We start from the raw sequence: 26,369 nt of genomic DNA, 5'->3' as shown, positions 1-26,369 counted from the left end.
CTGGTGCATATTATGCTCAATACTTTATTTATTTGGATTTCTGGCTTTCCATCGTATAGATGGTAATGAAGTATAAAACCTGCCAAAAATGCATTTTGTCTTCAGTTCCGGAGAGAATAAACCCTTGCCTCGTATGGTTTTAAGCATGTCTTTCTCTGGAACTTGGACTCCTCAAGAGGGTAGTTGGCAATTATCGGTACTGCCAAATCTATGTCTATCTCATCCGGTACGACGTAATCTACGTCATCAGTAGAGAAATTGCATATTACCAAGGTGCTCCACGGTCCCTGGGCTCTGAGGAACGACATTATTTTAGGATGCGTAGGGTTGATGGGAACATATGCACCATAGCACTAGATCGCTGGTTAAGACGTGTCCTGCAAGCATTTAGCTGAGGGACATACCATCAATGGATGTTGTTTTCTCATGTGAAGCAGCCTGCGGAAGTAATTCAGAACAGAATCAGGGTCTCCGTCTTGCTGCTGGACGTTTATGTCGGCGCTTTCATCGTTCATTTTAATCCAAGGTTTGACATTAGAGGCCGAGAAACCTGCGTTTGGGCTCTTGTCCCAGTGCATAGGGAAGCGCGCATTATCACGACCTTTGAGCCGGATAGCATGCATAACGTCGGACATATCTGGCTCTTTAGTTGGATTCGCGGCCTTCCGACGGTCATATTCGCTTCACCATGTTAGCTGAAATGTGCATCTGTCATTGGGATTGACCGAAACACACCTTTTGTAATACGCCTGGGTCTCCAGGTCCGGGTAGTCTTCAATCTTCCATTTCTGGGGATGTGGAAAGCCGAGCTCTTGCCCCTGATACAAGAAAGGAGTTCCTCTCAACGTTAGTAGGAACGTTGCCAGCATCTTTGCGCTTATCACCCGATACTTTGGGTCTTGGCTACCGAAACGTGAGACGGCTCTAGGCTGGTCGTGGTTTTCCAGGTACAGAGAACTCCAGCCTGGAAACACCGACAATATCAGCACGTGCTATATTTGTCTTGAATAAAGATGATGTCGTTTCTGCGATCGAAAGGCCATATAAAGCCAGTACATACCATTGTTCCCTAGCATGTGTTGCTGCCAGCTTCTCATAACTCTTTCAAGTTCAGGCAGCTCGAACTTGCGAGGTTTCCATTTATTACCATTTTGACCGTCGAGGTCCATATGGTCAAATTGGAACACCATGGACAGCTCTCGTCGTTCTTTACCGACGTACTGACTTGCTTCGAATTGGCTCACTCCACATGGCATCTCTCCAACAGTACAACAGTTGTATTTGCGAAGAACTTTCAGATTCATTTCATGTATATACTCGTGGACTTTCGGACTGCAGGTCATCACGTCAGTGTCACGAACTCAAACTCAATGTTATCCGGCTACTACTGACCCGTTAGTGAACATCGGAATGGCATTTTGCTCGAACTGATCTGGTTCCGTAACGGGAGCGTCAGGAAGACCAGGTGTTTTAGAAATAAGGTTGATAACATCGAGCTGTGTGGAAATACCACTATCAGCTTGATTGTAGGCGCCACCAAACCAGTACACGTACCCGGAATCCGTCGGTGCCTTTTTTAGCCCAGAAATCTATCGTGTCGTACACTGCTTCGCGGACCTCTGGGTTGTCCCAGTTCAAATCTGGTTGGGTTTCTGCGAATAGATGGAGATCTATTAGCTGTTAGCTTTTCTATTCACCGGTTTCAATGTTAGGGAGATATACACCACTCGTCTGTTGTTGGATCATATTTCCATGCACGACCTGTAATAGCTGTCAACACATACTAAGGACAGACGGGACACTGATCATATAGACCTAACCTCCAAAAAGACCTCCCCAGTTGTTGGGTGGCATCTTTTCGCCATTCTTGCCAATTTTCCCTTTTTTCCAAAAATACCAATTCCTCTTCGGATTATCCTTGCTCTTTCTGGACTCTTTGAACCATTCGTGCTAAATGCTCGTTAACCGTCTGTCATGTCGTTCCATCTGAATTACACGATCTATTGCGGGTCGGAGAATCCTTGAGACCAACCTCTGAGCTAGAGTGGTTGAAAACCATGTCCATCATCAATTTCATCCCTTTTTCATGCACCTTCTCACACAGTTCTTCCCAATCCTCCATGGTCCCATATTGAGGGTGGATCTTCTTGTAGTTCGATATATCGTACCCTTGGTCATCTAGCGGGGATTCATAAATCGGCGTCAACCATAACATATCGACACCAAGCTTCTTTAAATAGTCCAGACGATTAATGATGCCGCGGAGATCTCCTATCCCGTCATTATTGCTATCTTGAAATGACTGGACGTAGATCTCGTAGATGATGATCTCGCGCCACCAGACGCGGCCAAAGTCCAAGACAAGAGGCTGGTACGGATTTCCTGTCATGTTGGCAACTTGTGGGGAAGCTTTGCGCGAGGACGACGAAATAATCCTTTTATTGACGAATATAGGTAATCTTGATCTTAATGGTCTGAAGGTCGTGAATGTAGTCAGCAGTTGCAACCCACGAGATGCCAGTCTCCTGTAGGTCAGACTCCTCATCCCAAGCATTGTGCTTCTGGGGAGTCAGCGGGAGTAGAACAGCCCTTCTGGAAGAAACTTCTCTTAATATCTGGCTACTTTGGGTCACGCATGTATGACGGTGTGCGGGTTCCGATGTTCTGGGTAGGAATTAATGTCCGCACTCCTCCAACATTACCTCAGAGAACCGTGTTATGACCTCAAGAAAGCGCCACGCGACAGAAAGTACTAGCTGCGGGAAAAAATAAAACAGATCGATCGCTGGTTAGAGGAATGCTGTGACCAGGCTTTAGCATCAAAATAAGCTCAGGCGAATATTTGTAAATGTTCGTGAACACCAAGCTGATGGCTCTTCGTTGATTTGACTGAACACTTCTAGTGATGGACAATACAACTGCCGCAATAAAGTCCGCAAGCGAAGCTGCTATATCAGAACAAGATGCTCTACACGGGTTAACTTGGTGGCAAAAGGCAGTTGTGTACCAGGTGCTCGTACCGAGTTTCAAAGATACCAATGGTGATGGTCACGGTGATTTGCTAGGCATAGCAGAGAATCTAGACTATTTAGCAGAATTGGGTATCAATATTGTTTGGCTCTCGCCGATATTTGAGTCACCCATGGCTGACATGGGGTGCTGTTCCCAACTCCTCCCCCTTATCTAAAGGATATTGCTAACAAAGATTACAGTTATGATATTAGTGACTATAAAAAGGTCAATCCGCTTTACGGGACCCTTGAAGACTTGGAGCTTGTTATCAGGAGCGCGCACGAGAGAGGATTGAGAATTATCCTCGATATAGCCCTTAATCACACTTCTTCTCAAGTCAGTACTAAGATATGGATGATTGACGGTCGGCGAACATGTCAGTGACACAGTTGACTGACACTCAGAAACTACAGCATGAATGGTTCCAGGCTTCTCGAAGATCAAGGCGTACACCGAATGGACCTAAGAAAAACTGGTACATATGGAATCCAGGGAAAATCGATAATGATGGGAATCGAATTGCCCCAAACAACTGGGAAAGTGCTTTCGGGGGTATTAATCGCCCTATTTTCTGGATATTGAGCATTGAGCTGACATTTTGACTTTTCCGCATAGGCTCTGCATGGACTTGGGATGATGAGGCAGGTGAATTCTGTATGAGAGTGAATTTCACATGTTGCCGCGTTGCGATCAGGACTTCTATGCTCACCTTAGATCAGATCTACATCTCTTCGGCGAAACGCAACCAGATCTCAATTGGGATTGTGTCGAGGTCCGTGATTCGTTATATGATATTCTCAGATGGTGGCTGGACAAAGGCATCGATGGGTTTAGGGTACGGTCCTTTTGTTCAACCGTCATTACTTTCGTCTTACTAATAACGATTTTCAGCTTGACTGTATGAATCTGATATCGAAGACGCCCGGCTTCCCTGATGCGCCGGTATCCAAGGCTGGCTCTTATTATCAGCCAGCCAACTGTCTATTTGCTAATGGGTGAGTAAAAAGAGGTCAAACTGACACGATATAACAGGCGAACTAACGTGTCCAGTCCCCACGTCCATGAATATATACAAGAAATGAACGAAAAGGTGTTATCAAAATACGACGTCGTCACGATAGGGGAGATGTCCTGCGGCGTTACACCTGAGCAAGCAATTGAATACACGTCTAAATACAAAGCTCGACATGAGCTGAACCTTGTGATTCAATTCCAGCATGTAGAGCTAGACTGTCATGACGGCGACAAGTGGCTGCTCCGTGAATGGGAACTGCCAGAATTGAAACGTATAGTTACAGAATGGCAGACAGCTTTGATCAAATCTGGGGGCTGGAATACTCTCTGGACGGAGAACCATGACCAGCCAAGAGGTATTTCACGATTCACCACATCTAATCCGAGATTTCGAGCCCTGTGTGCGAAGCTCTTAGCGATATGGTTGTTCACCATGCAAGGAACCGTTTTCATCTACCAGGGCCAAGAGCTTGGTATGATTAACCCCGGCTGCTTCTCAGAGGAGTTGAACAAGGATATTGAGACCGTTACGTTCTGGAAGGCGTAAGACGATCTCTCAGCGGTGATCGTACTAGCGACTTCGTGACTGACTAGTACCTAATTAACAGAGCGTCTGAAGCTTCTCAAAACGGCCATCCAGATCGAGCGGAAAACGCAAAGAAGGCAATCATACAAAAAGGCCGAGATAATACCCGTGTTCCTATCCAAGTATGTCGAAAGCTGATGAAAATTCCACTGGAGAACCGATTTTAATATCACTTTATAGTGGACCGACGCACCCCACGGGGGGTTCACCTCTCCTTCAGCGGAGCCTTGGCTGCCTTTATGTCGCGATGGCAATGAGTGGTGTATAGAAACTCAGCGCAAAGACGATGACTCAGTATATAATTTTTACCGTGAGATCATCCGTCTTCGTGGACAACATCCGACTCTGGTAAATGATTTTCTCCGGTGAGAACTTTTGTTCTTTCCGCTAACTGCCGCAGTTCTGCGGTACCTATGAATGCCTCGATCCCGATAATCTCAGAACTTGGACTTACACCAGACGCTCAAAGAATGGTTTATATCTCGTCATGTTAAACTTTTCTTGTGATGCTGTGGCATCGCGACCATCTGAGGAAGGCTTAACGTTGAGAGACGCAAAACTAGTAATATCTAACTATAAAAATACATCTGACCCCAACGACGAGCCAGTTGTCATGAGACCATTTGAGGGTCGACTGTATCAGCTAAGGGTTGATGATCCTATCTAGTTTCGTTACAATACCCAGTATGTTTTTGTCTCTACTCTCTTGGTCTTGTTTGTCAATGGTAACTTTACTTTCTAATCGCATCTAAGTATAACATTCCATCATCGTCGTCGTCAGCAGAATTGCTTGGGCTTCAGTCCAATATTCGTTATAGTCGGGCTATCACCAGCAACTATAGGAATCCCCAAGCTAGGTACCAGATGGTACCATGAATCTCAATTGGTGGATTTCATCTGGATCGTTTTTTCTCTTCTTCTCCCGCTGAATTTTCTTTCTCAGCTTAGACCTGGGTTGCCGACTGAAGTGCCTTGTCCAGGGCACCACCCTTTAAGAGCGCGCTCAAGAGGTCAGAACCCTGCAATTGAGGGTCACGACGCACTTCCTGGGGTGAATGGTGCATGCTTGACTCGGGGATACCGATACGTGGGGTGTTGTCGATGTTCGGGTGGATGGGACTCGGGGCATCCTGAGGTCAGTGTCAGCCAGGTTTCATGGTGTACCAGTATTAGAGCTTGGGGTTGTTCAAAGCCTCATTAAAGAGGAGGGTTCAGAAGTGAAGCTTACTGTAGGAGGGATCGGAGAGCTATTGACAACTGTGGAGAGCACCAGCATGGAGGTCCATGCGAGCCATGTTCCTGAAAACAACATCTTGTAGATATCAACGGCTAGTAAAAACGAGACGTGGATAAAAGAGATGCCCAATCGGCAGGATAATAACGGTCTTGCGGAAAGCGTTCACGAGCTATGCTCTATAGGACAATAGACAGAGGGTGTATAGCAACATTATTTTCCAGGGATCCCAGGCGTCGTCTCCTTTATCTTCTCAAGTCGGCAGGTTCTCTGAAGGGGTTGGTTGAGAAGGCTGGGCTGAGAGTACCGCGAGCCACCCGAAGAATTTCAGATGATGATCCGAATATCATTCTGAATGTGCTCTAGGAGAGTCATCATACCCACATAATCGGTCTTATCTCGATAGTGTTGCTGCAAGGGCGTGGTGCAATTGGCCCCTAGACTTGATTGGAATGCGCAAATTCACCATACCACACAGAATATAGACCTAACCTTGACTAGTATATCATATGAGCGCACCCGCTCAACCAGAAGGGATAATTCTATGAGTTGCTAAATGAGCTCTGAAACTGAAACATGAGGTATATGCATGAAGAGGGATCACAGCAGTAACAACGTTTCGATACATTAGGTACCTAGTTACCCTGTAAATGGCGCGTGGTGACCCCTCACTTGACCACTGGACAGTAGACTAGATCGATAAGATCTCCCTATCAAGATAGACGTCGAAAAACACCATCTAACAGAAGCTTAGTCGTCATTTAATGTTTCCGGCCGACAGGATCGAGAGAAACGGAATACTCTGAGTTAGGGCGAGCGGAATCTTGGCTTACACGGGAGTATGATGGTGCCATAGAAGGAACAACAAGTACCAACTACTACCATATGCCATATCGACGGTGAATTACGTGATAGATGCCATAAAGTTCCATCCTTGGGATAGCAAACTGGTTGGTCCATACTTCAAGTACGGAAAGAAAGAGAAGGGATTATTGAGTGGGGAGAAACGTTGGATCTTCCGACGGGCCGGGAAAATGATCAGTCGTTAATTAATCAATATTAGAATACCTAGGCAAAGTCCACCTGCAGATGATATAATAGAGGATCTCCGGTAGAAACACGGGAGATCGCGCGTCGCCATTCTACAGACGTACATACATACCATTGATATCTAGTCTACCAGAAGAAGAGCAGCCATGTCCGCAGCCAAACGATTCTTCTCCTCGCCGCGGTTCGCAGTCGCTGGCGCCAGCAATGATGCGAGCAAGTTCGGTTATCGACGTTCGTCTGCCGCTTGACCAGTGATCGCAATATAATGAGCAAAGTACTGACTGATGTGTCTGATTTTAGTCCTGGCGTGGTATCATCAACACTCGCTGCCTGTGACGCCCATCAACCCGCGCGCATCCGAGATCGCGTTGCCCTCCAAGACGTACAGCACAGTTGCTTCACCGCGAGATCTGCCGTCGCCATCGCAGACGTCGCTGTCCGTCGTCACTCCTCCGGCCGTGACGCTGAAGGTGCTGGAGGAGGCTCAGGCGGTCGGGGTGCCAGCTGTCTGGTTGCAACCGGGAACATTCGACGATGCTGTGCTGGCATACGCTCACAAGCACTTTGAGACGGTCATCGCTGGCGATGGAGGACGAGGCTACGAAGGCTGGTGTGTGCTTGTCGACGGAGAAGACGGCCTGGAGGAGGCGGGCGTGAACTGGGCCAGTCAGAAGCTGTGAGATAGACAAAACACAACAGGACTATCTAGATGGCGAAACAACCGCTCCAGGTAGAGAAATCAATGTCGGCCACTACGGCTCAGGCGACGACACGTCGTGTAGCCTCGTAGGCCATTACCAGTTATTAATTATTCACATGTCCTCCGTATCTACGTAAAGCAGCGGTAACTTCCTTGGTACTATCTAACTATCTATGTGATGGTTGCTCTGGCAGCCCCCAAAATTTCGTCACCGAATCAACTAAGCCTCGTTTCCGCCTCTCGACTTCCCCAGATCTTCATCACACTGCGCCTTCAACACTATATTCCGGGACTGTCGAGCACCAAGACGATGAGGAGCAGCTCAACCATGCCCGATATTCCCGGATCTTTCTTCGTTGATACGCCTGTCGGTCCCAAGCTCGACCTTGCCGGCGCGCATTCCCAGCTTTTCCAGACACCAATCTCGCCATCCGCTTCTTCATCGCTGTATCGTTCCATCTCCAACAGTCGAAAACGTCAGCGATGCTCCTATGTCGAGACGCAAGTCTCACGCGAATCGCGATCACTATGGGACTCGCAGTCCGAGCTGGTGAGCCCGGCGCCGCTGGTCAGCACCGATTACTATCTAGCTGGGGGCGGAGAACCGAAGGAAACAATATTCGAGAAACATGAGACCGCAGCGGAGCTGGACTACCGCCCAAATCGATATCGAGACCATACTCTGTCTCCTGATGGGAACGTCGCGTCCTTGCCGAGTGCTGATGGCACGAATCGAAAACGCGAGCGCTCGTCGTCCCCTTCTGCAAGCCCCAAGGCTTCTTCTACCGGCTGGGGACGAGCAGTCTTCAGTATGGTTGGAGGTGTTGCTGGGAAGGTGTGGGATTTCTGCTGGTCAGGCGCTTTTCGAGGATTCTACGCTGGAGGGGGCCAGGGATACAAAATGACGGTCACGACTACCCCCGAGCCCGAACAGAGCACCTGGCAGACGGTGTCCCACCCAGACGACGTTTTCGCAAGCGAAACGCGGGTTGAGACGCCCCTTCCGGGGCAATTCCCTGATGATCGGGTCCAGGAGCATAACCCAGATCCTGACATCGTGCCAGGAAATTGGGTGCTCGTCCCTGAGGAGCCCATGTCGCGCGAGACCAGCCCAATTCATTCAGCGCGCAAAGTGCCTCGCAAAAACGCAACATTGCGACGACCCGCCGTGATGCCACGCTTTAACAAGAGGCAGATCCTGTCTCCTGGCAGACCAAGCACCTCTCACAGCACCCCAACGAAGACTCCCACGAAGCCACGAGGCAGTCCAGCCGCCCTCGATGCGCAACGCTACGCGGCCAAGGTACGGCGGCAAGAGCTAGAGGAAGATGCCAGCATCCGACGTCTAAACAAGCAGTTGAAGGCAATGATCAAGGAGGGTAAGGAGGCGCTGGGGACACGCATCGAGATCGAAGATGATCTCGATTTGGATGATAATTGACGAGGACAATATCCATTGTCTGCTTTGCCATTTCGAAGCACTCGGTCTCTCTCTTTTGATACCCTATACGTGATATGTTCTTTTCTCCCCTTTGACGCCGTGTTTGCCGTCTCTGACTTCGCTCTGTCTTGGATGCGCGATGGAACGACCGGTTGGAAATCCTACATCCTGTTTTTAATAATGCCCTATTGTTATGACCGACCACGAACGAATCAAATGAGTGCCATTTTTCTTATGATGTATTTGAATATCCTTATCCTATGATGATTCCTACGTTGGAGCTGCCCTATGTATCACAATATCGTATCATTGGTCTAATACACTGGACCATTTTCCACCAAATTGAGAATAACTACTGGTTAACTACCCAGAGTGTATATTATTAAGCTTCTTAGTATCATGTCGGGTCAACCCGTCCATACATCTACAGCAATTCCCGGCATCTGTGACGAGGTCAGACTCTACATCCCGCTAACTATTCCCCGCACAATGACCACGTTCAGGTACGACTAATCTTCACAAGGCCTACAACAAAGTCACTGTATCGTTAGTAACGTTCTTCAGCCAGCAGACGTTCGGTCACGCCGCATATGCCACCTTCCGGCCTACATATCCCGATTCGCTCTACGAAAGAGTATTATCCTACCACAGCGGTGGTCACGATGTCCTGGTCGACCTTGGCACCGGGCATGGTCTTGTTGCCCGCAGCTTGTGCGGCGCGTTCACCAAGGTCTATGGCGTTGACCAATCCGCCGGGATGATCGAGCAAGCACGCCAGAAAACACCGGTATCGACCAACATCGAGTACCGTCAGGCATCCGCCGAGTCACTACCGTTCCTCGAAGATGGAAGCGTTGACCTCGTCGTAGCAGGTCAGGCTGCACACTGGTTCAACTATCCACCTCTCTTCGAGGAACTGCGGCGCGTCGTACGTCCAGGAGGGAGTATCGCGTTCTGGGGCTACAAGGACCCGGTCTTCCCAGGCCATCCTGAAGCGACTGCCATCCTCCACCATTACTCCTATGGGGATCATCCGGATCTGCTGGGGCCCTACTGGTCGTATGGCCGCGCTATTATTCAGGACAATCTGCACGCCATGCAACCCCCGGATGAGGACTGGACAGACATTCAACGCGTTGAATACGAACCAGGGCTATCAGCGCCTGGGACGGGGAAGGGCACGATGCTGATGACAAAAACACTAGCTCTGGAGCAGGTATTGGGCTATATACGCACTTATAGTGCATTTCACGGATGGCAACAGGCGCATCCCGAGCGGAAAGCCAAGGGTGACGGCGGCGCGGGGGATGTGATAGACGAGTGCGCGGAGAAGATGGTCGCGGCAGATGAGTCGTGGAGACGATCAGCGGATTGGCGACGGGAGGAGGTCATTGTAGAATGGGGGACAGCCCTCGTAATGGCTAGAAGAAGTAGTATGTAGATGTAGTTACCCAGCGTGATGTATTAATATTGCTGGACTCTTCCTCGTGTAGATGCCATATCTAATTATTTCCGCATTCGGTCCGCTCCCGATTAGATAAGAGCGCGACCCCAGACAAGTTCACCTTTTTCTCTCTTCACTCGTCTCGGTCTCCCCGCCACACCTCGATCATATATCAAAATCTTTCTTATGCCGCCTTTCGTTCCCCGTAAACGGTCTCTTTCCGTCGATGATCCGCCCAACGCAAAACGTCCGGCGCAGTCGGGCGTACATACCGTCCACGCCTCCATAGAGATCTCCGACAGTGAGGACTCAGACTCATCGCTCAGCGATGCCCCTCCATCGGAAAATGAACTATCTAAGGAGCCAAGTGATGGCTCCGATGCTGAAAGCTCTGATGATGCTGTCGACTGGGAGGATGCTATGGACACTGCAGGGCCGTCTGCATCCAATACTACGCCCGCTACACCTGCGGTTGAGACGGGAGACCTTGAATTGACACTGGATAAAGATGAAATACACCTGACGGACCTATTGGAGGGAAAGAAGGGCCCTACGAAGATCGAACGTTTCATCCGCATGCAGACCCATTGCATGCACGTCCAGTGCTTGCTCTTTCACAATGCTATCCGTAACGCTTGGATAAGCGACGCAAAGGTCCACGATATTCTGCGCGCCAAGCTCCCGGAAGCGATTAAAAAGGAGGTGAAGAAATGGCGCATCTCCTCGGGGCTGGAGATGCCAGAGGAGAAACCGCCAGAGAAGAACAAGAAGAAGGGCAGGAAGGGCAAGAACAAGGAAGCAAGCCGTGACTGGGGTGAGGATTCGTCGCGTGTCGAACCAGGTCAGCCTGATATGAGTCGCGGAGATCCTTTGATTTCGTTACTTCGAATTCTAGCGGCGTACTGGAAGAAGCAATTCAAAGTCACGGCGCCGGGGTTACGCAAACGCGGCTACATGCCGTTGTCCGTTCTTGAGGCGGAGATCAAATCATTCCAGAATGATGACCATGATCCGCTCAAGCATGGCGAGCGCATTAGGAATCGAGAAGAATTTCGCGCCGTGGCAGACCGTATGCAAGGTTCAAGAGACGTTGGAGCACAGCTATTCACTTCTTTGTTACGTGCACTTGGTATCGAAGCCCGCCTGGTTTCCAGTCTACAACCATTGGGATTCGGATGGACCAAAGCAGAGACATACACTCCACCAAATAAGGCGCAACCTAATTCAGAGGAAGAGGAAGAAGAAGGGAAAACGGAAGAATCTGATTCTGAAACGAGTGATGAAACCACTTCCACCTCCAAAGGTTACGACCACGATCTGCCGTTTCCCACGTACTGGACCGAGGCCGTATCGCCGGTCACACATGAGGTTATTCCGGTCGATCCTCTAGTCTTGTCTAATGCTGTTGCGACTACTCCGGAGCTTGTAGCCTCATTTGAACCGCGGGGTGCCAAAGCTGAACGAGCAAAACAGGTCATCGCTTATGTCGTCGCATATTCCAATGATGGAACGGCTAAGGACGTCACGACGCGCTACCTACGTCGCCGCACGTGGCCTGGTAAGACTAAGGGATACCGGCTACCGGTTGAGAAGATTCCCAAACCGGGCCGTAAAGGCCAATACTTCGAATATGACTGGTTTAGGGTGACAATGAGGGGATATATGCGTCCAGAGAATAAGAGGGCTGCTGTTGATGATGTTGAAGACGCGAAGGACTTGCTTCCGCATCAACCGGACAAGAAGCCGGTCAAGGAAGGTGATACTCTACAGAGCCTACGTGCTTCTACAGAATTTGTCCTAGAACGGTTCCTGCGTCGAGAGGAGGCCATACGTCCTGGAGCGAAACATGTCCGCACCTTCACTAGCGGTAAAGGTAACAAGGCTAAGGAGGAGAAGGTCTTTCGCCGACAGGATGTCGTCAAATGTCAGTCATCGGAAAGCTGGCACAAGGAGGGTCGCCAAATCAAAATGGGTGAGAAGCCTCTCAAACTGGTTCCAATCCGCGCTGTGACATTGATGCGCAAACGGGAAGTCGATGAATTCGAGAGGGAGACTGGTGAGAAACCGAAACAAGGTCTCTACGCCCAATATCAAACTGAATACATTATCCCGCCGCCCATCCAGAATGGAGTTATTCCGAAGAACGCTTACGGCAACATCGACTGCTTCGTGCCTAGCATGGTACCACAGGGCGCATCACACATTCCCTGGCGTGGTACGGTCCGTATTTGCAAGAAACTCGGGATCGACTACGCGGAAGCCGTAACAGGCTTTGAGTTTGGTAGCAAGATGGCAGTCCCCATAATCGAGGGTGTGGTTGTTGCTGCGGAGAACGAAGAGCTTGTGAAGGATGCCTGGCGCGCAGATGAAGCGGAGCGGCGAAAAAAGGAGCAGCTGAAGCAAGAAAAACGTATCCTCCAAACCTGGCGGAAGTTCCTCATGGGGCTGCGCATCGCAGAGCGAGTACGTGAAGAGTATGGTCAAGATCCCAATGCAACGGAAGCGGATTCGCATAATCCTTTCACGAATCGGCGACAGACGCAACGTGTCCCAGAAGAACATGAGCCGACGCCCGATCCGATTGACCATGGCGGTGGCTTCCTCCTGCCAGGACAAGATGATAGTGATGATGGGGGGTTGATTGTGGAGCATCATCACCCAGCACATACTCGCTCTCTGGGTGACGGTGGTGCACCTAGATATGAAGGCGAGGATAAAGAAGATGGAATGGACCTCAGTAGCTCCGACGTGGATTCCCTTTCATCTGATGATAATGACGACGATAGTGAACCCGAATATACCGAGGTTCGTCGCGCTCCAGTCCGGCGCAGACGCGGAGGCAGATGATACCCCTTGCAGTACCGTTATTGTCCCTATTGTATTACTACAGTTTTGACCCGTCACGCAGCCTGCGTTGTTATGTATCTTTGTACACTAGATTCATTTGTTGAATATTGTCCCCCCAAGGATGAGCGTACAAGAAAAGTCCAGTAGCAACTAAGTCTAAAGACAAGTATTTGAATTCTGCGAAAACCATTTCATGTTTACGACAATCTATCTGCTATACCCCTGGACACGAGTCTAGAGCAGCATGTGGTAACGGCAATATCATTATCATAGGTGTTGTACAGAACGAATCGATGAAGAGTTATATATTTCCGCAACTGGGCCCTCGAGCACTCTACAGTCTAGAAAGACCACAACGGCTATCCCTCCATGATGGAGAGCAGCTTCAGATTACCCTTTAAACCCTCTATATATTGGTTTCCATACTATATATACGATATCATGGCCGTCTATGCGTACTGAGTCTGGTTCCTGAAGATCTCATTCCACTTCCTGCGTCATAGGGCCGGTCCCCACTCTCCGCTCTCCGCCTTCGCAGTTGCATCTCCCATGTCTGCTCCAGGGCCAACCCAGACTATCATAGAGGGCAATTGATCGAGGTACAAGCGCACCGATCTGTAGAATATGGCGCTTGCAGCAAAAGCTGCTGGACCTATCTATTTCGGTCCTTTCGTGGTCACATCGCAGGTAAGTAGGTACTTAAGGGCACCGCACGCTTGCAGGCCGCCGCTGTCTTCGGCAAACAATCACCGCATCTACGATACTTACAGCAGCAACAAAGAAAATGACTGACGGGAATAGGTCTTCTACCTCACGCCCCTCACCTACGCCCTTGTGAACCTCAAACCTATCCTCCCCGGCCATGTGCTCGTCTCCCCGCGTCGTCGTGTTCCCCGCGTCGCTGATCTCACTCCGGATGAAGCGACGGATCTCTTCTTGACCGTCCGCCGTGTCGGACGTATGGTCGAACGTGTCTACTCGGCGTCGAGTTTAAATATTGCCATTCAGGACGGCGTGGATGCCGGGCAAAGTGTGCCTCACGTCCACACGCATATCATCCCGCGACGACGATCGGATTTGGATCATAAAGGGGGCACAGACGCAGTGTATCAGCTGATGAATGGGGAGGAAGGGGATATCGGCCGATTTCAATGGCAAATGATGGAGGAGATGGCGCGCCAAGAGGGCGAGCAAGGAAGGAGAACTGGGTTTCCAGCGGTGGATAACGATGCTAGGAAACCACGCAGCATGGAGGAGATGGAGGCCGAGGCGGCGATGTTGGCCAAAGAGATGGAGAAGGAGCCGCTGGATTAAAGACAAAGCTATATAAACCAGATAAATATAGAGGATAGAAGTATACGCTACTAGAAAACGGACGGTGTTTCAGGTCTCCGGCTATTCAATTTAAGCAACTGACTGGAAACACGAAAAGTGAATTAATGTTATGTCTATTACATTCCATATGTTATACACATCAATCTTGGACACGAATCTCAAACCTCGTACTGGCTCCCAGAGAGCGGTCCACACATGCTATCAAAAAGGAACCGACAATTCGAACGCCACTGTGCCATGTCCTTCTCCTGAGCGAGTCGTTCATAACAACCCATGTCTATCCGTCAAATCGTAATCGTATCATCGATACATAGTGGCCTGGCCTCGCCACTTTGGGTGCCAAAGAATCATGCGCTCACAGCATTAGTCGCTGCGGCCTTCTTCTGCCACAGGGCTTCACGTTCCTTAAGAACAGTAGCGGCCCATTCTTTCACTTCCGGAAGCTGGATACGCGCCGCCACATGGCAGAACTCGGACAAATCGATCTCGTGGGCCCTCTCGTATTCGACCATCTGCAGCAATAGCTCCATCTTGTCGACGTCATGGACAAACTGGGCTTCCAGCGTCTTGTTGTCCTCGTACTCCTGGAAAACTTTACGAATCTCTCCCCCAGAAAGCCCACCGCCAGGGACACCACCAAGTAGATTATCGGCAATGTAGTCCATGACGACAGCCTCGCGCCGTGCCTTCTCGGCCTTGGGCACGTCGGTATCGACGGGAGTGATGTCGCCCACCAGCGACTCGGCCATATCGTGGACAAGAGCCATCTTGGTGCAATGAGGGACGTTCAACCGAGCGGAGAGAGACGGCGGAGCAAGCAGAGTCATGATAGACATGCGATACATATGGTCAGAGATAGACTCGCCGTGGCTGATTCCGAAGCGGCGCCATCCCTCACGTTTGGTCGTCTTCAGGCGTTCGAGCAAGTGGAAAAATGGCACGGGAGAAGTCGAATTCTCTTCGGGAGGATGCGGCAAGGTCGACAGGACTGTGAATAGATCAGTATATGCGGTGTAGATATTTCATGACCTGAGAAGGGTTTTTACCCGACTGCGTTGTCCACACCGGATTGAGGGGCGTTTGCGAACCCATCTTTTTGGGTTGCTGATTGGAATTGAGCAGAGATAAAACGCCGGAGCTGTCGACTTGCCGCTCTCGACAAGAAGAAATAAGCACAAGAGAGAAGCGAAGAGAAGAGAAGAGAGAACAGAACGAAAGGAAGGGAGGGCCCGGGAAGATAATAAATGGAGGAGTCTCTTTGTCTCTCTGTTGTTTTGCCTTCTGATAGGCGCGCCAAACACTGCAAACACGTTACTTATCGTCAGTGTCGATCAACAGAGACATCGTCGCCAGGAGACAACCCAATATTAATCGCAACATGCTCTATCGCCGGTGCCATTGAGCATCAGAGACCAGTGCCGTCATGCAGTCGTCTCGTCCACCAGGCAAGGCTAGAGGGATCGACTGGCCAACGCCCTCCAACTTGGCTGTTTTTGTCCGCAATCTCAAGCTACTTCAGTTGGATCAGTTGCCCGACTGGCCCGACATCAGCGTACGCTCGCTGTCGCCATCGCAGCAGAACCAGCGACAGCGAATCCGAGGAGTCGAATGGGGTCTATATCATCTTTTCGCCATATGGAACCCTAAGGAGACACACAGCGTAAGACTATGCACAGACTGTTAACTGGACCTCCCATACTGATGCTTGTCAGAAACTCCGACCTTTCTTTCCGCCTCTGGAGCCACTGCAGTCTTTGAATCTGAGAGCGGCGCTGTTTCGCGCCCTATCAGACGTGAAGAAAAATGGCGATCTTGGGAGGGAGGCCATCTTACGAAAGACTATGTTGGACGATTGCAAGGGTGAGAAGTTCGAGGAAATTCTCGCCGTATTCTCTACCGCAGTCCTTCGCAAAGTCCTCGCTGCGAGAGCAGACCTGATTGCGAACCCCGTCATGAGACTGGCTACGGCAAAAGCAATCGTGCCAGATGATTATCAAACGATGGTTCCCTTAATTCTTGCTCATCAGTGGTCCTTGAGTACTATGTCAGAGAGCCAGACCCGGCTGCAGACTAATTATGAGAGGTTTACCAATCTGCTAAAAGCAAAACGGGATGAACTGGTGCAGCGGTCCGGGGAGAAGCCGAAGCCCCGGCGGAAACAAGGCGCAAATTACGCAGATCTGGCCAGGGAACTCAGGGAGAACTGGCTGGCTAACGAAGAATGGGCAGACGCACTATTAGATGGTGGTTCGCAGAGTAGCACTGACAGATTTCTAGAGCTCCCCTTCTCCGAGGCGTGGGCGCTGGCCAACAGAGGGACAGCAGACAATCAGATCCATGTCCCAGCTGGGGATCTTCTGGCTGATCTTGAATCCCGACTATCGCGACAGCAAGCTCGACTGAGAAAGTGGCGTGAATATCGAGATTCTATCCAGACGCCCGAGGATCAAGTGCGCATCGCAAGCAATGATTGTTCTAAAGAATCGCCCTTAGTATTCAGGGAACATCAAGCGTTGACTATTGCGAGTATCTCAAAGGCCATGCGACAGCCATCGGGCTCGACAACTCCGGGCACGGCCTGTCACTCCTTGCTCTCATCGCTCAATGACTCCCTAGCGAAGCTGAAGGGACGCGTAGATCTACCCAATCGCCCTGTGCCAAAGCGCATACCCACACCGGAGGAGGATTATAGCGACAGCGCTTCCACAATGCTATCTCCGATCTCTCTTGGAAACAATATCCCACTTCCGTCTCCCCGTATTTCAATCACATCAACTGAACGTGAACGCGGTTCAGCAGGGCCCGTAGAGGGTATCAACGATGCAGCTCCGATCGACAAGGAGCCTTCAGCTGCAAAGCACATATCTACCGATACAAATGTCGAAGACAATTCAGGAGCAGGTACCCCAGAGCCAGAGCCGGAATCTTACCCAGTGTCCGACATGAAACCCATCGCAGAAAACCATTCGAACATTACAACTCTTGTCGAACGAACACGAAAGTCGATGTCACTTCTTCCGCCACCTAATACCAGACCTCAGGCGGAACCTGCTCGTCGACCTCGTCCTTCTTATCCAGTAAATCAATTTGAAACGCGCCGTAAGAAGTCTCGTTCTCCACCGCCGGAAATCTCGCGAGCTTCCACTCCTCGCGATGAACTGTTCGATGAAGACGCCGAATACTCCAGTGTCTTCAAGTCCCGGCCACGGATCGCTACCAGCCCAATCTTCTCGCCCATGGTGCACGTGCAACCCATTGATGATACTCTTGCAGATCATCCAGATGATGCATCTGATCTGAGCTACGGGGAGCTGGACATGCAGAGCTCTCCCCTAGCGGCGAGGACTCGGTATGCGTAGGAAGCGAGCATAGGAGCATCCTTTACTTTGCATTTCTGTATAAAATGTCACTTACTGTACATAAATCACATATAATCTTCAGCGGTATCCAAAGTTATTGAGAAAATAGAGTCCCTTTAGTCGTGTAGAACTTCATATATCATGGATAGGTAGATAACCTCACGCAAGACACCATTGGCTGACTCCTTTTTCGTTCTTCCTGTGAATATAATACTCACTGTTTAACCTAGGCAAGCTCGAAGTCCTAATCCACACCTTGTCCCCATGGAAACACCTCACCCACAACGCTGTTAGATATGACTTATGTCTTCATCTACCATCTTTCTCAAGGAAGCTCTCGAAGCTTCTCTGCCAGGGCTCTGCACTAGTTCCAAGACCTGTTCCAATCAATACAATCTTGCATTGAGCGGGAGTCTCTTTCTTCACATCCGCGTCTCGGATTTCAAAGACCTCTCTCACCGCTTGGATGATCTGGAATGATCCGTTGTCCAAAGCAAGAATTCCCTTGAGACGATGGATCTCGAAGTCATTGGAATGAGGAGCGGATCCCGTGGACTGTTCCGGAGATGGAAGGACATTGTCCCATAGGACCGATCGAAGCCAGGCGTCTACGACGGGGACTTTAGAAGGTGGGATCGGCGATGTAGTGATGGACATCGTGGAGATAGCCTGTATATTACCGCATTAGTAGTCATTGAACGGCTATACATAGACCATGGTGACTTACGGGATCAATATGTCCATGGCCCTTCTGGCCAAATTCGAAGTCGACATTTGCCAGATTATCGTACGCATGCAGATCCAGTACCACCCCCTCAATCTGCGGCGTTCTGCTGTGGTCGGTAACGTGAATCTTAGCAGCACTGTTGATGGCAGTAATTCGATCCCGGACCCTTTCAAGCTCATCTGGGGTTACAAGATCTGCTTTGTTCAAAACGATCACATCCGCATGTGAGATCTGCAGATGGGCCATGCTAAGAACAGGCCCGCTGTGAGCATGAGTATCGTTTGGCTCATGGGCTGATACCATCTCTTCCGGAGCTGGAGCGTCGAGAAGACGTAATATGTTCTTGGAATCGACTAGGGTCACAATACCGTCTAGGTATATAGAACTACCAAGGTTATCGTCTACCCAGAACAGCGGAGCAATATTGCCTGGATCAGCTAGTCCTGTGGTCTCGAGCAGGATGTAGTCAAATGTGCCGCGCCGTTCCATCAGCGATTCTATTGCCATAACACCGGAGTCTCTGTTGAAACGTTAGCCCGAGGTGAAACCCTCAGAGGACAAAAAGTCATGACCCTCAACAGGCAAGGGAATGGAGGTGGGATCATCTACTTGACTGAGCAACAAATACAGCCGTTTCCCACATCCAACCATTCAGTGACTTCCTTACCACCTTCATTAACTGTTAATGGCTTCTCTATGTCGCTTGCTGGAGGTCCAAGTAGCCCGGTTAGCGCAAGTGTAATAAAAGGCCCAAGAGCCGAGAAGCCGAATGTCTATCATGGATTACAATATGCGATGCGGGAACGACATACAGTCTCCAAATTCTAAATAACATAAGTTAATGATGCCAGGACCTTGTTTTAAAAGAAGGAAAACGCACCATTCATAATGACGGCAATCTTCTTGCCATGCTTCTCTTTCAAGATATAGTTCAGCAGAGTTGTCTTGCCCGCGCCCAAGTAGCCTACGCAGTCATGGTCAGTGAATTCATTCGACAGCCGCACATGATGACGGCCATAAGTGTTCATATAGTGCCAACAGCTGCGGGGTTCTGTCTCATACCAGTGACCAGCGTAATCGGAACGCGATTGAACCCTGGATGCTCGTCCAAAGTCGACTGCGAGTCGGGCTTTCCCGAGTCAGGAAGAGCAGCGACGTCGACCAGTTCTGGTGGGCTGTCATCATCCTCGATGACTGGATCCATCCTGACACGTTCTGTTTACAAGAAAACTAGGACTTCAGTGAATGCAGACAGTTGCTAGTCGGAGTGTTCCTTTTACTTATCCTCTTGGAGCCGGCTTACTACTGTATATGACGTTTGCCCCAAGCGGCGGCGTGTTAGGGCTTAGGGCTATGGCGGACTGGGGTCTCTACGACGCGCCGGAGGATGATGACTTCGACGTGGACGGTCCCGATCTCGACTTCGACGTCGACTTTCCTCGCGATCACCGCGCTCTTTTCCCCGATCTCAAGGCCGTGGCTGTCTCCGTCATGGCTGCTGCGGGAGTCTCTCCTTCGAGCTCTCCCCGACTCCCCAGTCCTCCGCCGTTCACGGAGGTCCAGATCGGCCCCAAGTCTCCTACGGTTGGAGAGCCATTCGGCAATGCTGGGGAGAAACTGCTGGGTGCTACGCAACAGGCAGATGATGCGTCGATGCGGAGGATTCGTCCGGGTACAAAGGCTGCTGATATGGCATCAGGACCGCCATTGATCCCGTTATCGCAGGTTTGTTTTGGCCACGACATACAGATTGAAACGATAACGCTAACTCCGGACGTATCACATCAGCTCGATTCACCGTTCCAGTTGCAGGAGCACTTGAAGGCGCTCTATCACAGTTGTACCAAACCGGATAGCTCACGAACGGTTGTTCCGATAACCCGCGACGTCGCTATGTATCTCGCTGAACCACCAGAGGGCGTTGAGCGATCCCTCTGGCTCTACGAACTATGCCGCTTCCTTACCATGAAAGTGAATAACCTCATTATCGCATTCTTCGCCGAAGACCCTCCGTGTTCATCTCAGACGTGTGCTGAGATGCGCGCCTCTGAGTGGCAGTACCTCTGCGCCGTCCATGATCCGCCCAAGTCCTGCTGCGCCATCGACTACTGCTGCCACACACTCGATTGGGCAACTAACATCCTCACATCTCCGAAGTACTTTCCAAGCCGCTTAACGTTGGGTTCAGAGTCCGCTGGTGGACCTCAAGCAAGTATGAGACACCTGACGAACATCTTTCGTCGTTTGTATCGTATCTTCGCGCATGCTTGGTTCCAGCACCGGGATGTGTTTTGGCAAGTCGAAGGGCACGACGGTCTCTATGTCTTCTTCAAGACTGTCTGCGACGTATATCACCTTATCCCGGAAGATAATTATACTGTCCCCCCGGAAGCTGAAGGGCCGGATGCGTACCCTAAACCGGCGGTTAAAGAAGATAGAGATGACTCGCGCCGGTTGACGATCCTACGCAAGGACAGTGATGACCCCCCTCAGTACACAGAGCTTGAACCATCCTCGATCAGCACAGGTGCCACCACACGGCGTCACAAGCACAACCCGTCGACTGGCTCCGCCGTCACAACGATCGCGGAGGATAGTGAGGACACGGAAGATTTGCCACATGCTGAGGACACCGAAAAGGAGCCATCAGTTGCAGATAATCGTCCAGAGTCTGCTCCAGAACCAGCAGAAAAACCGGCGCAGGAGGATTCTACCGATGCTACCCCCGATAAGTCGACAACAAGAGAGGAAACAGAAACAGAAACATCCGCACTTGGAGAACCAGCACCTGATCCAGAGGAACGAGAAACAATAGACCTTCCAGACCCTGAAGCCGAATCAGAGGGACCATCGAAAGCCGAGAATAGCGAAACTGAAACCGAAACCGAGATCTCAACTCCAGTCGCGGATAACAACGACAAAAATCCTGCAGCTGAACTTGAGGCAGAAAGTGAGACGAAATCTGATACGGATCATGCCTCAGAACCTCAGACAGAGTCATAACAGGACAAACAAAAGCAACGAGTACTACACGGGAAAGATATATTGCTTTCCTCCTTTGTCGCCTGGATGATATCTTTCACGTTGTACGGATCTTTCTCCCCTAGCCTTTTTGTAATACCCCTCTTCACTGGAGAAAGTTCAAATACCTTGTCTATCTTCTCATCTTGTATTCTTCAACATACTCGGGTTTCTATGCATGGTACGGCATGGCATGGCATCTTTGATTCAGGATCAGCACAATCTGCAAAAAAAAAGGAAGGACCGTGCGGCTTCGCCTTGAGAACTTATTCGTATTCGCTTTTTGTCACTTTAGGGCAGAAAGCCAAGGCTATTTATTGCGCCCGCAAAGGGAATGGATGAAAGGCGTTTGAATTTCTGTATTATTATTATTACCACTTATATCTCTTAAACTGGGAATCGGAAATTTATTGGAATCGAAATCAGAAAACGAATAACTTATGTGCTATAAAATAGCTATTTTTTATCTCTACGTCCTTCATCTTGATCTATATATCTGGAATCTGGATAGACCGGACTTCGGAAGGGACCTCGTGTTTCTAAACCTAGAGTTTGGGTATATATAATCTTGCACCTGAAGACAACCATCAGACTGAGACAAGAGATACGGGAAAGTTGTGGGCGCTCACGGCTTCAAAGGAGGCGAGCTGCAAAAGGCCACTACTGCCTTATATAAAGGGTATGAAATAAACAACGTGAAGCCACCCAATTCCACCAATATAGGATCAAACCAGAACACGTCGCAATTGGGAAATTCTCAGGAATAGGATAGAGTCTTAAATGACATTATAATACTTTTGCTTCCGTGGTCTTAGATTCCCACAAAAGTACTAGATCTCATGATGTGTCATTGGTATATCGTATCATACATATATAAATCGACCAGAAAACCAACATATCCAAACTATGCATCATTCATATCGTGAGAGAAAAGAAAAAGGTTAGAAAATAAATAGCAACAGAGAAGAAGAGAAAGAAAAAGCACCCAAAACTACCCAAGGCAATATGTCCCAAAAAATATCTTAACGTAGACAAAGAGATAAGAAAGGAAAAGAAGAGAAACGGCGAAGAACAGAAACAAAATTCGTAATCGTAATGGTTTTGCCGTTTGGATTCGGCTATGCTTGCGCGTCGCTTTTCTTGAGTTGTTTTTGGTCTTGTTTTGGTGTTCGTAAGCAATGCATGCGACTGTCTTCGTGAAGGAGGCGTGTCTTGTCAGTTGTTGACAGCATCGAAACGGAGAGCAGGCGGTTGGTGGGTCAAATCGGATAATCAAGGCTATAAGGTTAATACAGGTCGGGTGAAAGCAGAAGCTTTACGGCTGATATACGTCGTGTACAATACGAACGCGTATCAAAAGCCACTCGCGAAGTTTAACGGGAGCCATAGATGAGCAGTGTGGTGCTTCTCCTGTTTCGACTCAACTGTCTAACATCGCGAACAAACGTAGGCAAAGCAAAATGCAAATATAGACAATTCGATAATGCATGCCATTAAGATGAGCCAACAGTAAAAAGACGTGTATAGTCCTGGTTGTGTACGGACTATAGAGGAACTGCTACCGGATCGCCCGTCCATGCATAGCCCCGTAGAGAAGAGAACCTTAAATCAAGCACCCGGACTCCTTCCCTGCCTGTCTGGCTAATCAAATGGTGTCGCAGAATATCAGATTCGTTGCCGGAATATGAATTTATAACAAAAAATCGTGTACTTCCGGTATGTAGCTGAAAAGAGTCATCAATGGGTATCAAACGGCGTTGGTATGTCGTAATCGGATATGGAGACGAAGTCGCAATTAGACTCGTGCCAGGTTCTTCATTTCACAATCGCATGATATAGTCGGTCAACCGGCTGTTAGGATCAACCAAGCAATGTAGCCCCAGGCTTAATACTTTCACCGTGCACAATCGACTCAAAAGCATGTCATGTCGCTGTCGTAAAGGCAGGATTGATAGGCAGTCTCGAGTTGATCAGAGATGAAGCTGGACAGGTCGACCCGAGTCCTGGCCAGCGAAAGGCGGGGTTTATCGGCAGCCTCGAGTCAAGAAGTGATGGATTTGTTGGGGTGAAGGTCTCGCGCGGCCATCTAACCTCTGAGAGCCGGATTCCCTTGAAGTCGTTGACGAGGGGCTTTTCCCGGTGATCCTCGTTACAATATGTGCGTTTCGATCTGCACTTGTCATCTCCGATATCATCTTGCGAGAAACAGTGCCCAAGTGTACAGGCTGGGTTGGCGCCGACACCTGCAAGTTCGCCAGGGAGAGTGGCCATATGAATCGGTTCGAGACCTTCCCCTTCAATCAAATTTCGATCGCGATATAGCGGATCCACGGTCTCATCCAGGTCTATTTCAGCTTCGTCGTTGATATCTGTGGGCACACCCGAAACGGTTGCTCTAGCAGTCTTTGAGCCGTGTGAGTGCCGTACGCTTTCTGTTTGCTGCACATAAGATTGGTCGTCGAGGCCCGTAGAATGGATGGCCCCATCTGCTTCCTGTTGCAGAAGGCTCTGATCATCGCTCATTCTTAGTTCACTCGGCACAGGCTGACGGCCGCGAAAGAGAGGGCCGACTTGTGGGTCAAATTCGCCTTGTGGTAGGTATTTGGACATGGGAAAGTTATATGGATAGGCGAACGGACTAGGCGATAGGTAGTGGTTTGACCCACTCGGACGGCGTGATGTAAACTGAGGAGGTCGAGGGTAATCCTGGTGATCAGGATCGCTTTCCGAAGCAACTAGGTCTGAATGGTCAAGGTACGCTATATCGTTAATGGGGCGTCCATTGGTTACATCGAAAGACCGCAGGGGTGCAATAACGTTCACAGCTTCTCCCTCAGCATGGTCCTGCACCAGCGGTAACGCCCGACTAGGTGCAGGGCTACCAGGATAGATAGGCCGATGAGCCCGCGAGACCTGGGGAAAGAAACTTAGGAGCTCCTTTGCAGATAATCTATCCTTTGGTGATTTGCTCAAGCATGTTGCAACCAACCGTTTATACCAGTCCGGGACTTCGGGATCATCATCCAATGTGAGCGGCCGATTCTGCCGTTCAGGTTCGTCTTCCTGCATGGCAATTGCCCAGAGTGTCATGCCTAACTGGAAGATGTCCGACTTCACACCAATGTACATCGAGATCCTCTGGTTACTCTCAATCTTGGTAGCAATCTCTGGTGGCTCCCAGCCCACAGGGCATCCTCTCCGGTTGATGTCGATGATCTTGGCGTTGTCGTTGCCATCGACCACAATGTTCGAGAGCGTGAAGTCTCCCTGCACGTACCCAGCCTCGTGGATCTCGCATAGTCCCTGGACTATCTGCTTTGCCCAGCGTTCCCTCCGGGCCCAATCGATATCTCCTCTCCGTTCGTAGATGATGTCTACGAGAGCGCCCTGTTCAGCAAAGCCAATCAATAAACCTTTCACAACCTGCATCTGGTCATCCACGATGATGCCCTCCAGCTGTATCACACTCTGCGAACCCTGCAGGTCGTGCAGTGCATTTATCTCGTAGAGAAACTCGTCCACCGTATCGGGTCCGGGTATCTCTTTCTTGATAAATGGTTTGTTTCCGAGCTGAACTTTGTAGACGAATCCTGACAGATGAGTATCGAAGATCAGGTGACTTTCTGGAATGAGTGGCGTATTGAGATGTCTGACACCAATGACTGCCGGGTAAGGTATGATCTCGTTGACATCTTCGGTGACATGAACGTGCAAGCGTCCACCGCTAGTCTGCAGCTTCAGATTTGTCACAGTATTATAAAATTGGATGTCCGGAAGAGACTCGCGAATCGACTCGTAGATCCGCGCGCTCTTGTCGCGTTGATAGTGCAATTCCTTCAAGTCCTGCTCGAGAGAGTCTGGCGGAGCTCCTCTGTAATCGCAGGAGACGGTGACTCGCCGCCATCGGTTCGGAGTTTCTGCGTATGTGACGAAAAACTTCTCTCGTTCTGACTTGTCCCGGAAGTGCATGCTCAGGTTGAGAATCCATCTCTTTTCCAATTCCAGCTCCAATTGCTCGTCCACACCCCCCTCCGCTACTTCGGTGGCCTCCGTAACGGCCGTTGACTCTGGCACCAGCTCGCTGAGTTCCTCCTCTTCCTCCGCCTCCTCCTCTTCTTCTTCCCGTTCGAGACTCTCATCAAGTGCCGGTTCCGGGGGATGGTCCTCATCGCAGCACTGGACCTCCGGGGCGGACAGTCTAGCAGCCACTGTGGGCTGTGGAGAACTCGTCCGCTGTGCACTCTGGGTCGGGCGACGGTCCGCGGAAACGGCGCGGCGGGGACTTGGGTCAACTGGGGCCAAACGGTCCCGTCGTTCGGAATTCTGTCTCTTGAATGTCGCAGCTCTGGGGAGACTCACGCCTACCCTCCTGGTGATTCTCCGGGAGAGGTTGCCGGAGCATCTCGGTTGCGGCGCGATAGACGAGGAGCGCGAATTCGAATTACTATCGTCCCGACCCAGCCATCGGCCAAAACCGAACCCCAAACGCTGCCACATGCTCTGCTTGGGGGGCAAGGCCTTGGCTAGGTCCGGCAAGCTTAAAGGCTGTGACCGACTGCTCGTGGAGTCTGCAATTGATATGGCCATTTGGCTGAAGTC

The 26,369-nt window shown here is 50.0% G+C and overlaps 12 protein-coding genes across 12 annotated transcripts; 7 read left to right on the top strand and 5 right to left on the bottom strand.

Annotated features, from left to right (window-relative positions):
* Window position 1: 1 nt before the first annotated feature.
* On the bottom strand, window positions 2–2,569 carry C8Q69DRAFT_482601 (putative alpha-glucosidase/alpha-amylase). Its single transcript, XM_028631662.1, has 9 exons — window positions 2,033–2,569; window positions 1,821–1,950; window positions 1,723–1,761; window positions 1,555–1,670; window positions 1,393–1,496; window positions 1,061–1,332; window positions 736–964; window positions 405–681; window positions 2–353 (listed from the first exon to the last, which is right to left on the bottom strand). The coding sequence occupies exons 1-9, from the start codon at window positions 2,552–2,554 to the stop codon at window positions 102–104; spliced, it is 1,941 nt and encodes a 646-aa protein (XP_028481094.1). The 5' UTR covers window positions 2,555–2,569; the 3' UTR covers window positions 2–101.
* A 336-nt stretch (window positions 2,570–2,905) lies between these two features.
* On the top strand, window positions 2,906–5,279 carry C8Q69DRAFT_409647 (alpha-amylase; the record flags this gene model as incomplete). The annotated part of the gene is made up of 10 exons (XM_028628256.1): window positions 2,906–3,156; window positions 3,213–3,348; window positions 3,426–3,564; window positions 3,628–3,666; window positions 3,732–3,847; window positions 3,904–4,007; window positions 4,063–4,569; window positions 4,635–4,734; window positions 4,793–4,960; window positions 5,013–5,279. The coding sequence occupies 10 exons, from the start codon at window positions 2,906–2,908 to the stop codon at window positions 5,277–5,279; spliced, it is 1,827 nt and encodes a 608-aa protein (XP_028481093.1).
* Window positions 5,280–5,556: 277 nt separating this feature from the next.
* Window positions 5,557–5,924, bottom strand: C8Q69DRAFT_510935 (hypothetical protein; the record flags this gene model as incomplete). The annotated part of the gene is made up of 2 exons (XM_028633229.1): window positions 5,557–5,742; window positions 5,841–5,924. The coding sequence occupies 2 exons, from the start codon at window positions 5,922–5,924 to the stop codon at window positions 5,557–5,559; spliced, it is 270 nt and encodes an 89-aa protein (XP_028481092.1).
* A 1,118-nt stretch (window positions 5,925–7,042) lies between these two features.
* Window positions 7,043–9,037, top strand: C8Q69DRAFT_448490 (CoA binding domain-containing protein; the record flags this gene model as incomplete). The annotated part of the gene is made up of 4 exons (XM_028629291.1): window positions 7,043–7,127; window positions 7,197–7,562; window positions 7,627–7,682; window positions 7,850–9,037. The coding sequence occupies 4 exons, from the start codon at window positions 7,043–7,045 to the stop codon at window positions 9,035–9,037; spliced, it is 1,695 nt and encodes a 564-aa protein (XP_028481091.1).
* Window positions 9,038–9,526: 489 nt separating this feature from the next.
* Window positions 9,527–10,478, top strand: C8Q69DRAFT_489069 (S-adenosyl-L-methionine-dependent methyltransferase; the record flags this gene model as incomplete). Its single annotated transcript, XM_028632094.1, has 2 exons — window positions 9,527–9,540; window positions 9,602–10,478. 2 exons carry the CDS (start codon window positions 9,527–9,529, stop codon window positions 10,476–10,478), a joined length of 891 nt encoding a protein of 296 aa, XP_028481090.1.
* A 120-nt stretch (window positions 10,479–10,598) lies between these two features.
* C8Q69DRAFT_482551 (rad4 family protein) lies at window positions 10,599–13,627 on the top strand. Its single transcript, XM_028631660.1, has one exon. It carries the CDS (start codon window positions 10,668–10,670, stop codon window positions 13,326–13,328), a length of 2,661 nt encoding a protein of 886 aa, XP_028481089.1. The 5' UTR covers window positions 10,599–10,667; the 3' UTR covers window positions 13,329–13,627.
* Window positions 13,628–13,651: 24 nt separating this feature from the next.
* Window positions 13,652–14,742, top strand: C8Q69DRAFT_482549 (Bis-tetraphosphatase). The gene is made up of 2 exons (XM_028631659.1): window positions 13,652–14,015; window positions 14,130–14,742. Exons 1-2 carry the CDS (start codon window positions 13,953–13,955, stop codon window positions 14,640–14,642), a joined length of 576 nt encoding a protein of 191 aa, XP_028481088.1. The 5' UTR covers window positions 13,652–13,952; the 3' UTR covers window positions 14,643–14,742.
* Window positions 14,743–15,010: 268 nt separating this feature from the next.
* On the bottom strand, window positions 15,011–15,755 carry C8Q69DRAFT_510929 (putative hydrolases of HD superfamily; the record flags this gene model as incomplete). Its single annotated transcript, XM_028633228.1, has 2 exons — window positions 15,011–15,651; window positions 15,710–15,755. The coding sequence occupies 2 exons, from the start codon at window positions 15,753–15,755 to the stop codon at window positions 15,011–15,013; spliced, it is 687 nt and encodes a 228-aa protein (XP_028481087.1).
* Window positions 15,756–15,797: 42 nt separating this feature from the next.
* C8Q69DRAFT_185101 (HAUS augmin-like complex subunit 6 N-terminus-domain-containing protein) lies at window positions 15,798–18,177 on the top strand. The gene is made up of 2 exons (XM_028625916.1): window positions 15,798–16,323; window positions 16,376–18,177. The coding sequence occupies exons 1-2, from the start codon at window positions 16,087–16,089 to the stop codon at window positions 18,020–18,022; spliced, it is 1,884 nt and encodes a 627-aa protein (XP_028481086.1). The 5' UTR covers window positions 15,798–16,086; the 3' UTR covers window positions 18,023–18,177.
* On the bottom strand, window positions 18,177–20,044 carry C8Q69DRAFT_185044 (CobW domain protein). Its single transcript, XM_028625915.1, has 6 exons — window positions 19,812–20,044; window positions 19,630–19,713; window positions 19,562–19,573; window positions 19,359–19,455; window positions 18,750–19,269; window positions 18,177–18,691 (listed from the first exon to the last, which is right to left on the bottom strand). The coding sequence occupies exons 1-6, from the start codon at window positions 19,951–19,953 to the stop codon at window positions 18,332–18,334; spliced, it is 1,215 nt and encodes a 404-aa protein (XP_028481085.1). The 5' UTR covers window positions 19,954–20,044; the 3' UTR covers window positions 18,177–18,331.
* A 196-nt stretch (window positions 20,045–20,240) lies between these two features.
* On the top strand, window positions 20,241–21,752 carry C8Q69DRAFT_489064 (Mob1 family protein; the record flags this gene model as incomplete). The annotated part of the gene is made up of 2 exons (XM_028632093.1): window positions 20,241–20,474; window positions 20,538–21,752. The coding sequence occupies 2 exons, from the start codon at window positions 20,241–20,243 to the stop codon at window positions 21,750–21,752; spliced, it is 1,449 nt and encodes a 482-aa protein (XP_028481084.1).
* A 1,941-nt stretch (window positions 21,753–23,693) lies between these two features.
* C8Q69DRAFT_448482 (kinase domain-containing protein) lies at window positions 23,694–26,357 on the bottom strand (the record flags this gene model as incomplete). Its single annotated transcript, XM_028629290.1, has 1 exon — window positions 23,694–26,357. One exon carries the CDS (start codon window positions 26,355–26,357, stop codon window positions 23,694–23,696), a length of 2,664 nt encoding a protein of 887 aa, XP_028481083.1.
* Window positions 26,358–26,369: the final 12 nt, after the last annotated feature.

The sequence above is a fragment of the Paecilomyces variotii genome (genome assembly GCF_004022145.1).
Source record: "Paecilomyces variotii strain CBS 101075 chromosome Unknown C8Q69scaffold_20, whole genome shotgun sequence".
NCBI lineage: Eukaryota > Fungi > Ascomycota > Eurotiomycetes > Eurotiales > Thermoascaceae > Paecilomyces > Paecilomyces variotii.
Note: the sequence above shows the minus strand (reverse complement) of the source record. Positions and strands in the feature narration are given on the sequence as shown.

Excerpts from the sequence above, each read along its gene's own strand:
- C8Q69DRAFT_185044 (XM_028625915.1), bottom strand. The coding sequence starts at position 19,953 with ATGGATCCAGTCATCGAGGATGATGACAGCCCACCAGAACTGGTCGAC. Across the intron at positions 19,714-19,811 it reads TCCGATTACGCTGGTCACTG|GCTACTTGGGCGCGGGCAAG; the intron begins GTATGAGACAGA and ends ATGACTGCGTAG. Across the intron at positions 18,692-18,749 it reads GCCATGGACATATTGATCCC|GCTATCTCCACGATGTCCAT; the intron begins GTAAGTCACCAT and ends GGTAATATACAG.
- C8Q69DRAFT_482601 (XM_028631662.1), bottom strand. The coding sequence starts at position 2,554 with ATGCTTGGGATGAGGAGTCTGACCTACAGGAGACTGGCATCTCGTGGG. Across the intron at positions 1,333-1,392 it reads ATTCCGATGTTCACTAACGG|TCCGAAAGTCCACGAGTATA; the intron begins GTCAGTAGTAGC and ends GATGACCTGCAG. Across the intron at positions 682-735 it reads ACCCAGGCGTATTACAAAAG|CGAATATGACCGTCGGAAGG; the intron begins GTGTGTTTCGGT and ends AACATGGTGAAG.
- C8Q69DRAFT_185101 (XM_028625916.1), top strand. The coding sequence starts at position 16,087 with ATGCAGTCGTCTCGTCCACCAGGCAAGGCTAGAGGGATCGACTGGCCA. Across the intron at positions 16,324-16,375 it reads ACCCTAAGGAGACACACAGC|AAACTCCGACCTTTCTTTCC; the intron begins GTAAGACTATGC and ends GATGCTTGTCAG.
- C8Q69DRAFT_482551 (XM_028631660.1), top strand. The coding sequence starts at position 10,668 with ATGCCGCCTTTCGTTCCCCGTAAACGGTCTCTTTCCGTCGATGATCCG.
- C8Q69DRAFT_482549 (XM_028631659.1), top strand. The coding sequence starts at position 13,953 with ATGGCGCTTGCAGCAAAAGCTGCTGGACCTATCTATTTCGGTCCTTTC. Across the intron at positions 14,016-14,129 it reads CTTTCGTGGTCACATCGCAG|GTCTTCTACCTCACGCCCCT; the intron begins GTAAGTAGGTAC and ends TGACGGGAATAG.